Source organism: Carcharodon carcharias, chromosome 16, assembly GCF_017639515.1.
Source record: "Carcharodon carcharias isolate sCarCar2 chromosome 16, sCarCar2.pri, whole genome shotgun sequence".
NCBI classification, from domain to species: domain Eukaryota; kingdom Metazoa; phylum Chordata; class Chondrichthyes; order Lamniformes; family Lamnidae; genus Carcharodon; species Carcharodon carcharias.
Window position 1 is genome coordinate 94,380,555 of NC_054482.1, and position 16,220 is coordinate 94,396,774.

The 16,220-nt window shown below is 41.9% G+C and overlaps 1 protein-coding gene across 2 annotated transcripts in view; it reads right to left on the minus strand.

Annotated features, from left to right (window-relative positions):
• Positions 1-16,220, minus strand: part of cfap57 (cilia and flagella associated protein 57) — a 97,070-nt gene that overhangs the window by 55,806 nt on the left and 25,044 nt on the right. For both annotated transcript variants that reach the window (XM_041207580.1, XM_041207579.1), the window contains exons 8-10: positions 13,154-13,267; positions 10,440-10,652; positions 2,666-2,839 (exon numbers count right to left, since the gene is read on the minus strand). In XM_041207580.1, coding sequence (XP_041063514.1) covers positions 2,666-2,839; positions 10,440-10,652; positions 13,154-13,267 — 501 coding nt within the window. The remainder of the gene's footprint in view (positions 1-2,665; positions 2,840-10,439; positions 10,653-13,153; positions 13,268-16,220) is intronic.

The following is a 16,220-nucleotide window of genomic DNA, read 5'->3' on the forward strand; positions in this document are numbered from 1 at the left end:
TTGTGGGGTTTTACTTGGAGCTGGTGTACTTGGTCACCGCCTTTGTCCCTTCCGACACGGCGTGCTTGGCCAGTTCCCCGGGCAGCAGCAGGCGCACGGCGGTCTGGATCTCCTGGGAGCTGATGGTGCTGTGCTTATTGTAAAGGGCCAGGCGGGAAGCCTCACCCGCGATGCGCTCGAAAATATCGCTCACAAACGAGTTCATGATGCTGATGGCCTTGGAGGAGATGCCGGTGTCGGGGTGAACCTGCTTCATCACTTTGTCGATGTAGATGGCGTAACTCTCTTTCCTCGACTTTCACCGCTTCTTGCCGCCCTTTGCTACCGGTTTCTTTAAGGCTTTCTTGCCTCCCTTCTTGGGAGCTGGTCTCTTCTCATCAACCATCGTCACTTTCAGAAACCTGAGTCTAAACAAGAATCATGCAGGCCTTCAACTAAGCTGCCGTACTTCCCAGACAGGTTCCTCTTTCAGAAAAATTAGATGGAACATACTTGGATTTCCAAAAGACTTTCGCTAAGGTGCCACATAAAAGATTAAAACGCAAGATAGGGGCGCGTGGCATTGGGGGTAATATATTAGCATGGATGGGGGAATAGGTAACAGACGGGAAGCAAACAATAGGGCGAAACAGGACATTTTCAAGTTGGCAGGCTGTAACTTGTGCAAGGATCGCTGCCCTGGCCTCAGCTATTTGCCATCTTTATTAACAACAATTGTTGTTATCTATATAAATGAACCAGATGAAGAGACTGAGAACAATGCATCTAAGTTTGCTGATGATACAAAGTTGGCTGAGAACATAAGCTGTGAGAACACAAAGAGGCTCCAGAGATATAGAACACAGCAAGGTGGCAAAAACAGAATTACCTGGAAAAACTCAGCAGGTCTGGCAGCATCGGCGGAGAAGAAAAGAGTTGACGTTTCGAGTCCTCATGACCCTTCGACAGAACTGCCGATGCTGCCAGACCTGCTGAGTTTTTCCAGGTAATTCTGTTTTTGTTTTGGATTTCCAGCATCCGCAGTTTTTTTGTTTTTAACAGCAAGGTGGCAGATGGACTATAGTGAGAGGAAGTATTCGGTTATTCGCTTTGGTAACAAGGGCCTAAATTTTACCTTTGGCGGGCCCAGGAGTGGTCGGGAAACAGGCCCCGACCACCATTGGCCCCCGACCATGATTTCACGCTGGCTGGTCAATTAATGGCCAGCCAACGTGAAACGTGCGCTGAAAAGCTCAGCACTGCTGGGGTGGGAAGAGGGTGGGTGATGATGTCACCGCGGGCGTGGGTGAGCGGTGTGAGAAAGCTGTCTCAGGGAGCTGCAGAGCTGAAAAAGCTAAATTAAAGGTTTAAAAAGCTGCAAAGAAATGTCCATGCATCACAATCAATCACCTGAAAATACAGCTGATAAAAATGCTGTCCATGATATTTATTTTTATTTTATTTCATAACAAATTTTATCCCGCCCTTGAATGACGCTTAATGAAAAATGCAAAGGCTGCCTGACCGATTTGCCTGTCCACCAACCGTAAGGTTGGGTGGGCCATGAAAAATTGGAGACAATAGCACTGTTAATGGGCTTAATTGCCCTCTTAATTGTTGGAGGGCATGCTTCAACCTTTCACCGAGCAAAATATCGTGTGAGTGCGTAGTGACATTGGGATGCTCGCCCAATGCCTTCTCGCCCAATTTTATGCCCGCCCGCAGGGCATAAAATTCAGCCCGAGAACAGACAAAAAGAATATTTTTTAAAAGGTGTAACCTTTACATGTTGATGTTCAAGGGGACTTGGGTGTACTCATACAAGAAACACAAAGTTAATACTCAGGTGCAGCAAGCGTTTAGGAAGACAAATCCCATGTTGGCCTTCATTGCAAGGGAACTGGAGTAGAAAGATAAAGAAATCTTGCTACAATTGTGCAATTAACACCACACCAGGAGTACTGTGCGCAGTATTGGTCTCCATAACTAAGGAAGGATATACATGCCTTGGAGGCGATGCAGCGAAAGTTCACTAGATAGGTTCCAGGGATGAGAGGGTTGTCCTATGAAGAGAGACTCAGTAAATTGAGCCTATATTCTCTGCAGTTTAGAAGAATGAGGGGTGATGTCATTGAAACATACCAGATTCTGAAAGAGCTTGACAGGGTAAACACAGAGGTTGTTTCCCCAGCTAGGGAATCTCAAAATTGGAGGCACAGTCTCAGGATAATTTAATCAGGATCTCAGGATCATAAAACTGAGATGAGGAGAAATTTTTCACTCAGAGGGCTGTGAATGTTTGGAATTTCCTACTCCAGAGGATTGTGGGTGCTCAATCGGTGAGTAGATTTAAGATTGAGATCGACAGATTTTTGATCGCCCAGAGAAGAGATATAGGGAGCAGATGGGAAAGTGCAGAAGATCAGCTATGTTCATGTTGAATGGCACAGGAGGCTCAAGGGTTGAATGGTTTACTCCTGCTACTTTCCCTTATGTTATGTTAAAAATATGCTGGATTATAAAGTAAGTTATTAGCTGTTGTTTCAATATTCATTAATTAACTTAGCTTTTTCAGACAGGAATCAGTACTATACCTTTATACATTCTGTTTTCAGTTCAACTAACATTTGGTCTCTAAATTTCAAAAGGAATGTTAGGGCAAACATAGAACACTCTGATATACTACCTTAGTGATTGGCCCAGCATGTGCCTGATACTCATTCCATTCTGGTTTTACAGGTAGTGGGACTTTCATACTTCGTACTTCCCCCTTGGCAGTGCCTAGGAACAACATTCGCCCAGAATGTGACATAACAACACAGGTATATGCAACATCATTCGATGGAACTTCCCGAATAATCTGAATAGGGAGGAGCAAAAAAAAAACAAAGGAAATGATTCAGGGAGTTTCAGGCATGGAAACAATCAACATAAGAGGTTTCAACCTGAAAACAAAACCCTATTTTAGAAAGTTAGCAAGTTGTGGATAGTAGAATAATATAATGGTGTCATTATAGAAGTTATATTTCATAAGGAGAGGTACGTTAGGGAGCTTACTTCATCAAAATGAAACAAACTGGAATTCACTAGGATTTTACATTGGAGAGTAAATTATGTCATTTTGCAGCCATATATAATAAATACATTGCTATTAATACCCTTCCTTTCTTGGAATCTAATGTTTGAAAGCAAAACCAAAACAAATTACTTTTTTCTTAGAATGAAATCTTAACTTTGTTTCCTGATTTTTTGTTGCTGAGAACAGGCTTACAGAGTCATCAATAATAGAGTAGAAAAATCTGTTCACTCATCAGTTCCCATGTGAGTAATGCAATATTTTCAAACATGTCGAATATCATGTACTGCTTTACTTTTGAATAACCAATAATTCACTAGCATGTTCCAAGAAATTCTATTGAAAGAAAAGATGTCATCAAGAATTTAGAATCAGGTCTAGCTTGGAAGTGCAAAATGACATGGGGTTGCTGAAGACCTTATGGATAGCCCAATTGGCTCTTTCTTATCATATGAGCCCTCACTTCACATTTACATGTAAGTTGTCCGTATCATATTGCTTTATCATATCATGAATAACAATGGATAACCTTTATGAACATAATATTTCACAACCACATTTTGTAAATGCTAGCTACTCTTCTAACTGGTCTTTCCCAAGAGTAAAAGTGAAAGAAATGCCTCCCTTTTCCTGTTCCTCCTACACCTCTGCTTGGTTCCTACTCGATCTTTCTGCCTCCCTTTCTTTTCATCTCTCTCTTCAACTAACATGGTATCACAGTATCTTTACAGTGCAGAAGGAGGCCATTTGGCCCATTGAGTCTGCACTGGCTCTCTGAAAGAGCATTCCACCATTCCCACTCCCCCGCTTTATCCCCGCAACCTTGCGCATTCTCTCTCTTCAGGGAGAAATCCAATTCGCTTTGGAATACCTCGATCGAGTCTGCCTTCACCAAGCTTTCAGGTAGTTTGTTCCAGATGTGGGTGAAAAAGTTTTCCCCACATCACACTTAATCCTTTTGCCAATTATTTTGAATCTGTGTCCTCCAGTTCTTGATGTGCTCTTGAGTTGGAACAGTTTCTCACTATTTATCACGTCCATAAGACCATAAGACATAGGAGCAGAAATTAGGCCGTTAGGCCCATCGAGTCTGCTCTGCCATTCAATCATGGCTGATAGGTTTCTCATCCCCATTCTCCCGCCTTCTCCCCTTAACCTTTGATCCCCTTACCAATCAAGAATCTATCTATCTCGGTCTTAAATACACTCATTGACCTGGCCTCCACAGCCTTCTGTGGCAATGAATTCCATAGATTCACCACTCTCTGGCTAAAGAAGTTTCTCCTCATCTCTGTTCTAAAAGGTCTTCCCTTTAATCTGAGGCTGTGCCCTCGGGTCCTAGTCTCTCGTACTAATGGAAACATCTTCCCCACGTCCACTCTATCCAGGCCTTTCAGTATTCTGTAAGTTTCAATCAGATCCCCCCTCATCCTTCTAAACTCCATTGAGTATAGACCCAGAGTCCTCAAACGTTCCTCATATGTTAAGCCTTTCATTCTTGGGATCGTTCTCGTGAACCTCCTCTGGACCCTCTCCAGAGCCAGAACATCCTTCCTGAGATACAGGGCCCAAAATTGCTCACAATATTCTAAATGTGGTCTGACCAGGGCCTTATAAAGCCTCAGCAGCACATCCCTGCTTTTATATTCTAGTCCTCTCGAAATAAATGCCAACATTGCATTTGCCTTCCTAACTACTGACTCAACCTGCAAGTTAACCTTAAGAGAATCCTGGACTAGGACTCCCCTTTGCACTCCAGATTTCTGAATTCTCTCCCCATTTAGAAAATAGTCTATGCCTCTATTCTTCCTACCAAAGTGCATGACCTCACACTTCCCCATGTTGTATTCCATCTGCCATTTCTGTGCCCATTCTCTTAACCTGTCCAAATCCTTCTGCAGCCTCCCTGCCTCCTCAATACTACCTGTCCCTCCACCTATCTTTGTATCAACTGCAAACTTAGCCAGGATGCCCTCAGTTCCTTGTGGTCCCAACACTGACCCCTGCGGAACTCCACTAGTCACTGGCCGCCATCCTGAGAAGGACGCCCTTATCCCCACTCTCTGCCTCCTGCCAGACAGCCAATCTTTTATCCATGCTAGTGCCTTGCCTCTAACACCATGGGCTCTTATCTTACTGAGCAGCCTCCTGTGCGGCACCTTGTCAAAGGCCTTCTGGAAGTCCAAGTAGATAAGATCCATTGGCTCTTCTTTTTCTAACCTACTCGTTACCTCCTCAAAGAATTCTAACAGATTTGTCAGGCATGACCTCCCCTTGATGAAACCATGCTGACTTTGCCGTATTTTACCATGCACTTCCAAGTATTCTGAAATCTCATCCTTAATAACGGACTCTAAAATCTTACCAATGACCGAGGTCAGGCCACTTGGCCTATAATTTCCCATCTTTTGCCTCACTCCCTTCTTAAACAGGGAGGTTACATTAGCGATTTTCCAGTCCTCTGGGACCCTCCCTGACTCTAGTGATTCCTGAAAGAGCACCACTAACGCCTCCACTATCTCTTCAGCTATCTCCTTCAGAACTCTGGGGTGTATTCCATCTGGTCCAGGTGAATTATCCACCTTCAGACCTTTCAGTTTTCCTAGCATCTTCTCCTTGGTAATGGCCACCGTACTCACCTCTGCCTCCCAACTTTCTTGAACTTTGGGGATGTTACTCGTGTCTTCCACCGTGAAGACTGATGCAAAGTACCTAATCAGTTCTTCCACCATTTCTTTGTTCCCCACTACTACTTCTCCAGCGTCATTTTCCAGCAGCCCAATGTCCACTTTTGCCTCTCTCTTACCCTTTATATATCTAAAAAAAACTCTTGCAATTTTCTTTTATATTACTGGCTAGTTTACCCTCATATTTAATCTTCGCCCTCCTTATTTCTTTTCTAGTTGTCCTCTGTTGGTCTTTGTAGGCTTCCCAACCCCCTGGTTTCCCACTGCTCTTCACCACATTGTACGCTTTCTCTTTAGCTTTTATGTTGTCCCTGACTTCCCTTGTCAGCCATGGTTGCCTCATTCTCCCTTTAGTATGCTTCTTCTTCCTAGGGATGAATTTTTGCTGTGTCTCCCAAATTACTCCCAGAAACTCCTGCCATTGCTGTTCCACTGTCTTTCCTGCTAAGCTCATCTCCTAGTCAATACTGGCCAGCTCCTCCCTCATGCCTCTGTAGTTGCCTTTATTCAACTGTCATACCGTTACATCTGATTTCAGCTTTTTCCTCTCAAATTGCAGGGTAAATTCTATTATATTATGGTCACTTCCTCCTAAGGGTTCCTTCACCTTAAGCTCCCTTATCAAATCTGCCTCATTACACATCACTAAATCTAGAATTGCCTGTTCCCTAATGGGCTCCACCACAAGCTGCTCCAAAAAGCCATCTCGTAGACATTCCACAAATTCCTTTTCTTGGGATCCACTAACAACCTGCATATTGAAATCCCCCATGATCACTGTAACCTTACCTTTCTTATATGCCTTTTCTATCTCCTGGTGTGTCTTGTGCCCCACATTCTGACTACTGTTCGGAGGCCTGTACATAACTCCCATTATGTTTTTTTTACCTTTGCGGTTCCTCAACTCTACCCACACAGATTCTACATCATCTGACCCTACGTCATTTCTTGCTATTGATTGAATTTCAGTTCTTACTAACAAAACAACCCCACCCCCTCTGCCAACCTGCTTATCTTTTCGATAGGATGTATATCCTTGGATATTTAGCTCCCAGTCCTGATCCCCTTGCAGCCATGTCTCTGTGATGCCCACCACATCATACCTGCCAATTTCAATCTGCGCCACAAGCTCATTGACCTTATTTTGTATACTGTGTGCATTCAGATACAACACCTTCAGTCCTGTATTTCTCGTCCCCTTTCTCATTGTCGTCCCTTTATCCGATGTGCTTGAAGTTAGATTCCTAGCCCTTTCCAAACACTCTGTCCTATTTTGTGTTCTGGGGACTTTAATAGCCTCTCCTGGACTCTCCTTTCTTTTCAGTTTTTTCATAATTTTCCATGAAGTTGAATCCACCCCCCTACACGCTAACTGGCTGCTCGTATACCTTTCAGGATGTTGAATATTCTATCAAGTCTCTTTGTCAGCCTTCTTTTCTCCAAGGTAAAGAGTCTCAGCCTCCCCAGTCTATCCTCATCACTACACTTCTTTATCACTGGAATCATTCTTGTGAATCTCCCCTGTACTCTCTCCAAAGCCGTCACATCCTTTCTCAAGTATGGCGCCCAGAACTGGATGCAGTACTCCAGATAAGGCCTAACTAGTGTCTTGTACAAGTTCAACATGACCTCCTTACATTTGTACTCAATGCCCCTGTTATTAAGCCTAAGATACTATATGCTTCATTAACTGCCATCTTCAATGACCTATGTACATATCCGCTGGGGTATCTTTGTTTCTGCACTTCCTTTAGAGGCTCTCCCACTATTTTATACTAACTCACCATATTTTTTTCTGCCAAAATAAATTACCTCACACTTCTCTGCATTGAACTTCATCTGCTGAACTGTCTGCCCAATCCACCAACATGTCTATGTCCTTTTGATGATCAAGACTATCCTCATCACAGTTTTGTTTTAAAGTTACAGCACAGAAGGAGGCCATTCGGCCCATCTTGTCCATGCCAGCCCAAGGACACCCAAGTACCCTTTCTAATCCCACCTTCCTGCACTAGGCCCCCACCCCTGCAGCTTACAGCACTTTTGGTGCAGATCCAGGTACTTTTTAAAAGAGTTTAAAGTTTCTGCCTCTACCACCAACTTGGGCAGCGAATTCCAGACACCCATTACTCACTGCGTAAAAAAGTTCTGCCTCATGTCCCCCGGTTCTAGAATTCTCCATCAAGGGAAACAATTTTATCATGTCCACTCTATCTATTCCCCTCATAATTTTGTACATCTCAATCAAGTCACCTTTCAGCCTTCTTTGTTCTAAGGAAAATAACCCTAACCTATCCAATCTCTCCTCATAGCTACACTTTTCTAACCCTGGCAACATTCTTGTAAACCTCCTCTGCACTCTCTCTAGAGCTATTACGTCCTTCCTATAATGTGGTGACCAGAACTGCACACAGTACTCCAGTTGTGGCCTCACCAGTGTTTTATACAATTCCAACATTATATCCTTACTTTTATATTCTATACTTCTGCCAATGAAGGAGAGCATTCCATATGCCTTCTTTACAACCTTGTCTACTTGAGCTGCTGCCTTCAGGGACCTATGTACTTGTACGCCAAGATCTCTCACTTCATCTACCCCTCTTAGTATATTCCCATTTATTGTGTAATCCCTGTAACTGTTTGACCTCCCTAAATGTATGACCTCACACTTCTCTATGTTAAAATCCATCTGCCACTTTACTGCCTACTCCACCAACCCATCTATATCGTTTTGGAGATTATGGCGATCCTCTACACTATCCATTACTCAGCCAATCCTTAGTGTCATGTGCAAATTTCCCAATCATGCCCCCCACGTTCACGTCCAAATCGTTAATATATAACACAAACAGCAAGGGTCCCAACACCAAGCCCTGTGGAACACCACATGAGACAACTTTCCATTTGCAAGGGCATCCATCGACCATTATCCTTTGTTTCCTGTTACAAAGCCAACCTTTTATCCAGTTTGCCATATTATCCTGAATCCCATGGGCTTTTACTTTCCTGACCAATCTGCCATGTGGGACCTTGTCAAATGCCTTGCTAAAATCCATGTACACAACATCCACGACACTACCTTCATCAACCCTTCTTGTCACTTCCTCAAAGAATTCAATCAAATTTGTGAGGCAAGACCTTCCTTTAACAAATCCATGCTGACCATCCCTGACTAGTCCATGCCTTTCCACATGACAGTTAATCCTATCTCTCAGGATTGATTCTACTAATTTGCTCACCACTGACGTAAGACTAACTGGCCTATAATTGTTTGGCATTTCCTTTGATCCTTTTTAAACAATGGAACTATGATTGTCTTTCTCCAGTCCTCCGGTACTCCCCTGTATCTAGTGAAAATTGGAAAATCATCCTCAGAGCATCTGCTATCTCCTCCCTGACTTCCTTCAGCAGCCTCGGAAAAATCCATCTGGCCCTGGTGACTTATCAACTTTCAAGGATTTCAACCCTTTGAGTACTTCCTCTCTCTTTATGACTATCCTGTCCAATATCTCACAGTGTTCCTCTTGGACTACTATATCTACATCCTCCCTTTCCTTTGTAAACACGGAGACAAAATATTCATTCAAAATCCTTCCCACAACCTCTGCATCTACACACAAGTTTCCATCTTCATCTCTGATAGGTCCCACTTTTTCCTTAAGTAACCTTTGACAACATTTCCAATCTTCATATCATCTGCAGATTTTGAAATCATGCCCTGCACACCACAGTCTAGGTCATTAATATATATCAGGAAAAGCAAGGGTCCCAACACTGACCCTTGGGGAACTCAACTACAAACCTTCTTCCAATCTGAAAAAAAACAACTATTTATCATTACTCTCTGTTTCCTGTCACCCAGGCAATTTCTCATCCAAGTGCCTACTTTCCCTTTTATTCTTTGACCTAGAATTTTGCTCACAATTCTATCATAGACTTTATTTGTCTTTTGCTTTTCACCTCCATTTCTCTCAAGGTTTTACTTCCTGTCTCCTTTTTCTCTTTCCAATTATGATATTTTATATCAAAACATTTAAGCTATTTCAAATGATCACAAGCACAAATCATAACCTCTTTCCTCACTCTTGGTTGACACTATTACAGAATACCACAAACCTGATGCAATATGGTCCTGTACCATCATAAAAATAGAACAGATTTGGACAGTGGGAGGAATAATGTCCTATGACATTAGATAAGTGTTTAGTGTTTAGATAAGTTTAGATAAGTGTTTAGATAAGTAAAAAACTGAATGGAGAAACCTGAAATTTAATGATACCTTGAAGTTTTAATTAGCTGTATACATATCATTCCATGGTTGATCATTGGCCCACAGGATTTGAGATAAATAATCAGCATTCTCAAAAACATTCAACGTACATTTTTACTCATGTATTTGGATTTTAATTTTCAGCATTGTAGTGATATTATGCAGATACAATTTATATTATGGTGTTCAAAGAAGAACAATGTTTGGCAGTCATTGATTAACTGATAGAAGATTGTGTATTGAGAATCTTGTGACAACTGGGTTACTCTGCCTTCTTTTCTTTTACACAGCTAAAGCTGCCAATTGAATAAGATTTTTATCTATTTAATTTCAGAACTATCAGGTAATGTCCCTAAAAACTTGGGCTTTGAATCATGTCCACTTTACCTCAGGATACAACAGCACCTCCCCTTCACATTCTACACACCTGGGAATCAGTAATTTCTTTCAAAGTTCGATCAGACCCCACTGCAAATATGGTTTTACTATCCGGTGTGATACAAAGGCCAGTGTAACTGCAGGACTTCAGAACACATTCAGATTCTCGCTTTCCAGTCAGTGTATTCCATTCATACACTGCACCATCCATACCACAGGAAATCAATTTACTGTCATCCAAATTCCAGACGATAGCACGAATCTATGTGGGGAAAAAAATGGAAGAACATCAGTGTATAATTTTTCAAGCGCTAACTTTATCATATATTTCACAATGTTCCACTGCATTTTTGTACAAATAAAATAACATACATGATGTATGCTTTGAATCTGCAATATTCACTGATCATATACAAACTTAAGGGCTGAATTTTTGTAAGACAGCAGAGGCAGGAACAGAAGACATGGCTGGAAAACCATGTCACTAAGGGCATGACAATTTTTGAAATGGAGTTGGCAAGTGGAAGCAGCAAGGCTCCCTCAAATGGTGGGCCGGTCATTTGGCACGCAAACCAGCTAATCATCAGCTTGTTTAGGTATATTTTGCAATTTTTCAGAAGAGGCATGGAATCGAGGGTCTCCAGCCTGTACATGAGGTGGTGACATAGCATGGGGAGTCAGTTGTGGATGTCAAATAAATAAGATTTTTATTTATTTAATCTCAAAACTATAGGTAATGTCCCTAAAAAGTTGGGCCTTGGACCATGTCCACAGTACCTCAGGATATAACAGTACCTCCCCTTCAAATTCTACACACCTGGAAATTGATAATTTCTAAAAGGAGGAAGGCTCAAGGATCACCTCCTGCATTGGCATACAGTAGACTTTGCATTATCAGTGCTCCCTGAGAGTTTGATTAGTGTGAATTGGGGTTGTAGGGGTTGGGCTGTGGGGGTGGGGGGAAAAGGGGAAAATGAGACTACTGAGATAGTAGGGGTCCAGGAAGCCATGATAGTTCAGCTAAGGGCAATGAAAGCTATTCATGCAAATGGGGATTAGCTACTCTGAATTGGAGATGAGAAGCGATGAGGGGCAGTCTCAGCAGCAGATTCAGACCCCTGAAGGACAGAGGTGAGGAATAAGGGCTGGGGAACAACAAAAGTGATACCCTCAGAATAGGATGTATTGACGAAGGAGAAGTTTCTAGAAATATCAAAGCTGTAGCATCACAGGAGGCTACGCTATCCAGGCAATTGGTTTCTGACCCATGCCCTCATTGAGGATTACCTCAGGTTTAACAACGTTATATGCCTTGCTGCTCTTCCCACTTCTTCCATGCCTCCACCACCCCTATTTGGATGGCAACCATGCTCACTGGTAACTAATTGGCTTGCTCATTGAAAACCACATCAGGTGCCAATACACCATGGGGTCCCAGCCAGGAAATGCTCCCAACATGGGGTCCAACCCCAGAATGAAAATTCAGCCCAAAGTGTATTGCACATGAGCCAGATGTGAGTGATCGGTCAGTATATTCTGTAATTCTTTCCTTAACAAATCTAAAGAGGAAGAATCAATGCACATACATTATTAGCTGTCAACCTCGGTTCTCTTGTTTTTGAATCAGAAGGTGGTGAACTCAAACCCCAGTCCAGATACCGATTCAACACCTGGCATTAGCACATTGATTACCACTGGTAGAGTTCAAAAGCCATTTACCACTAAGAAAATTCTACTCTTTTGATTATTCCAATGTAATAAAAATATGGATTTATTCTCATATTGTTTATCCTGCATGCAATCGCTTTACTGAAAGTAAACAATTCCTAGAGTGCACAGTGCTGAGTGCAGGAAATGTGCTATGCTATGTATCATCTCAGTTTGCTGTTTTCCGTGATTACATTACCGCTGATTACACAGGAGTGCTTATACTTTATTAAATATGTCTCTGGATATTCTTTCTTACTGTTTAATATCTCATCACAGAGCCACAGAATGGTTACAGCACAGGAGGAGGCTATTCAGCCCATTGTGTCTGTGCTGGCTCTCTGAAGAAGCAATTCACCTAGCGCCTTCTCCCATAGTCCTGCACGTTCTTCCTTTTCAGATAATAAACCAATTCCCTCTTGAATGCCTCAGTTGAATCTGCCTCCACCACACTCTCAGGCAGTGCACTGTAGATCCTAAACACTTGTTGCGCAAAAATCTTTTTCTCATGTCACCATTGCTTCCTTTGCCAATTATCTCAAATCTGTGCCCTCTGCATTTCTTTAATGCCTTTTGATTATTGTACTTCATTTACATTGCTTTTACTCATGTGCTTATGCTTTACTACCTTCAAAATTACTTATTTTACATTTAAGGTTGTTTTTCTATCCAGTCAGGTGTAAGATTGCACATGTCCAATTGTACATACCCATGTTTTTGAATATGGAATTACCTTTAGCCAATAGTTAATTGATACAGCTTTTATCAAGGCCATAGATGTGGAATTAGTCTTGGTTATATATCAATTGACCTGATATTACCCACGTTCATATGTGAAGATTACACAATCCTGTTTGTACTTATCCTTCTTATTAATACTGGATAGTATTTAACATTTGCAATATGTTCACAGATATGATATTATTGATGTTTAGAAACATAGTATTGCCTATGTTGCCTAAATCACTACATATCATGACGGCAGCGGACTGATGGGGCTCAAGAGAGTCATAAACAAAATTTCTGTAATATATAATAAATTATCCTGAACCTCACCTTCCCATTGTGACCTTTAAGATTAACCAGGTTTTCAAATGTGGTTGTGGAGTGAATATGAATGACATTTCCATTTACAACTGCAAATAGATGCCCACCATTGCTGAAGGAACACTGAAAGAAGAGAAGATAATGTTAAAAGCCATATAATTACAGAAGCTGGAGACTCTAGGTGGAATTTAATACTCTGCCCCGTGGTGAGTTTGGTGATGGGGGGGGGGGGCATTTAATTGGATGGGAGGGTGGCGGCTGAGGACTCTGCTGCCTTCCCATGTCTGCCATGATTAAGTCCGTGGCAGGGACACTCATGGCTGGCCTGCCTGCCCCGATGCCAATTGAGTCCTTTAAGTGGGCAATTAATGCCCACTTAAGGGCCTCATCCTGTTGCTGCTGGTATTCACCCAGTGGCAGGCTGGGGACTTGCCATGCGGGAAGCCTGAAAAGTAAACTCCATCTGGACTGTTTGTGGGCTTCCAAGGGCTTGCAGGGGGTTGGGAGGGTGGGGTGGGGTGGGGGGGGGGGGGGGGGGGGGGGGGGGTGGGGGGGGGGGGGCGGTGGTGGTTGGTGGTGGCTCCTTGTACAAGGTACTCAGTACCAGATCAAGGGACTGGCACCAGAAAAGTGGGTGGGCCACTGAGAGGCAGTCCTCCCACCAACATCCTCTTGTCAACACCCCCTCCCCCATGACCTTCATCCACGAACCCCTCTGTCCCACCATCATTCAGCTATGCCTAGGTCCATTGGCAATCCTGGGCCTTGGATGGGTGTAGAACCAGCAGCAGCCATTGCCTTCCCAGTGGCGCTGCTGAGCAATGAAGAGCTGCCAACCTCTGATTGGTCTTTTGGCAGGCAAGATTTCTGCCCTCAGGGTCCTTCATCCTGGGGAAGGTCTGCTACCAGACATGCCTTCTCGAAAAGAGGGGATACCTGGCACTCGCTGGCTCTCCAACAAGTGGGTGATTCTGCCATCATTTCCATTAGATATTGCCCTCTGGGTCTAATTATATGGCAACATAGCTACAATGCATTGGGAGTTATAAGATGCTGTTGGGTCATTAGTACAAGTCCACTGAAGACATAAACTGCATGCAAATATAAAATAAGTTGGAAATTGAGCCAGAATTTGTTGACTTCAATTAGATGCATTTAAAATAGATGTGAAAGAACAAGAATCCTTTGGAAAGTAGTCATGATGAGAAATGTAATGCATTAAAAGACCAAAAGGTTTTTAAAAAAAATATGAGCATATCAACAATAAGTCAGGCTCTGGTCTATCCAATCTGTCCCATATCGTAGATCAAATTATATACACACTTCACCCCACCAAAAACTATGATCTTCCAAGAGAGGCAAAAAGACAGTTTATTAGGCTGGAAAATTTGGGGAAAGAGATCTGGGAAAGTCCTCTCTGAACCCCTCAGGAGATTAAAAGTAGTCCAGAAGATCACTCCGATTGCTATAACCTACCATGTAAGAAATTGACCCATTAAAAGTTAAAGACCAAATTGATAAGCAACAATGATATCTTGTTTGCATAATTTTTTTAAAAGTCTTAACATATTTAACTCACTATTGATATACATCAATGTAATGCATTAACATTCTTACAAACAAGACACACTGAGTGTCACACTCATTTCCTCTGGAACTTTGCTCATCACACTTGCTTGCTAACACCCCTATTGTCCTAAAGATGTTAAAGACTCACAGCATTATTCAAAGAAGGTCAGGGAATCCTAGCCAACAGTTGTCCCATTAGCAATACCACGAAAAAACAGATTATCTGGTCATTGCTGTTCATGAGCAAATTAGCTGCCATATTTAATTACATACTAGTGACTAAGCTTCAAATACTTAATTGACTGAAGAATTTTGGGACATCCTAAACATGTGAAAGTATTATATAAACGTAAGCTTTTTAAAATTTCTCTTAATGAAGCTTGAAAAGGTGCTATATAAACACAATTTTAAAATGCATAATGCACTGCTTTATAATTATGGCTGATTATCTTTGTGGTCTCCGCATAATTGGGTAGACTCTCTGAAATTGCTTATTTTTTCATTGGAAACTTTCATTTGTCAATTTACAGAAACATTTTGGCTTATCCGCATAAATCTACAAAACAATGCAATGATTCACTGCTGTCTGTTGTCAGTTTCAGATTTTTCAATTTTTATTTCATTCGCTCAGTACACACATTAGAACCCACACTTCTCAACAAGACACGTCACATTGCTGTGTGGTTATAACATTTGCATCCAAGAATTAACTATATGCAAGACACATTATAAAAAAATGCTCAAGTGTTAATTCGAATCAAATGCATTTTGAAATACTTCATCTTATTCCATATTGTCAGCGTTTATTTTCTTAAGAAAGGAGAAATAGTCTTGCTTCTTAAGAAGATAAATAGATTAAGAAACAATACCATTTCTCCTATTTAGGCATAATCTTCTCCTAATTAGGCATATTCTTCTTCGATTTAAATGCAAAAAAAACTTCCAAAGACGTAATTTTTTTATTTGAATCTAGATTTAAAAGAAGTAAAAGGTTGAACAGATGCTTCAACATGTGGCTGTAATTTTGCAAAAAACACTTCATTCAAAAGTGAAAAATTGTAATAAATCTATTCTTTACTGCATAAGATAACAATGTAATTGATTTGTTCAAGTTCTGTTTTGATTTAAACTTTACACTAGAAATTGATTTAAAAAAATCAATACAATGAAGAATATATAGCAGTACCCATAGGAAAGAATTTTCCCCCTGTTTGGGGGCTGAGTGAGTGCAGGAGCGGGCATGTGCAGGTGCACCTCTGATTGGCACCCCTAATTGGGGGCCAATTAAAGCCTGCCCAGCGTGACATCCACCAGGAAGCGGTATGCGCTCCCTGTGTGAGCAGGGAGGTTTCCCTCAGCCAAGAGTGCGCTTTTTCGCACATGCACGCAAAAGAGCGCGCTCATCTCGCTGAGGCGAAGTGCTGCCTCAGGGAGATCGGCGCCAAATTTAAAAATGGTAAATATAAAAAAATAAACTTTCCCTGACATGTCCCCTCATGTGACACTG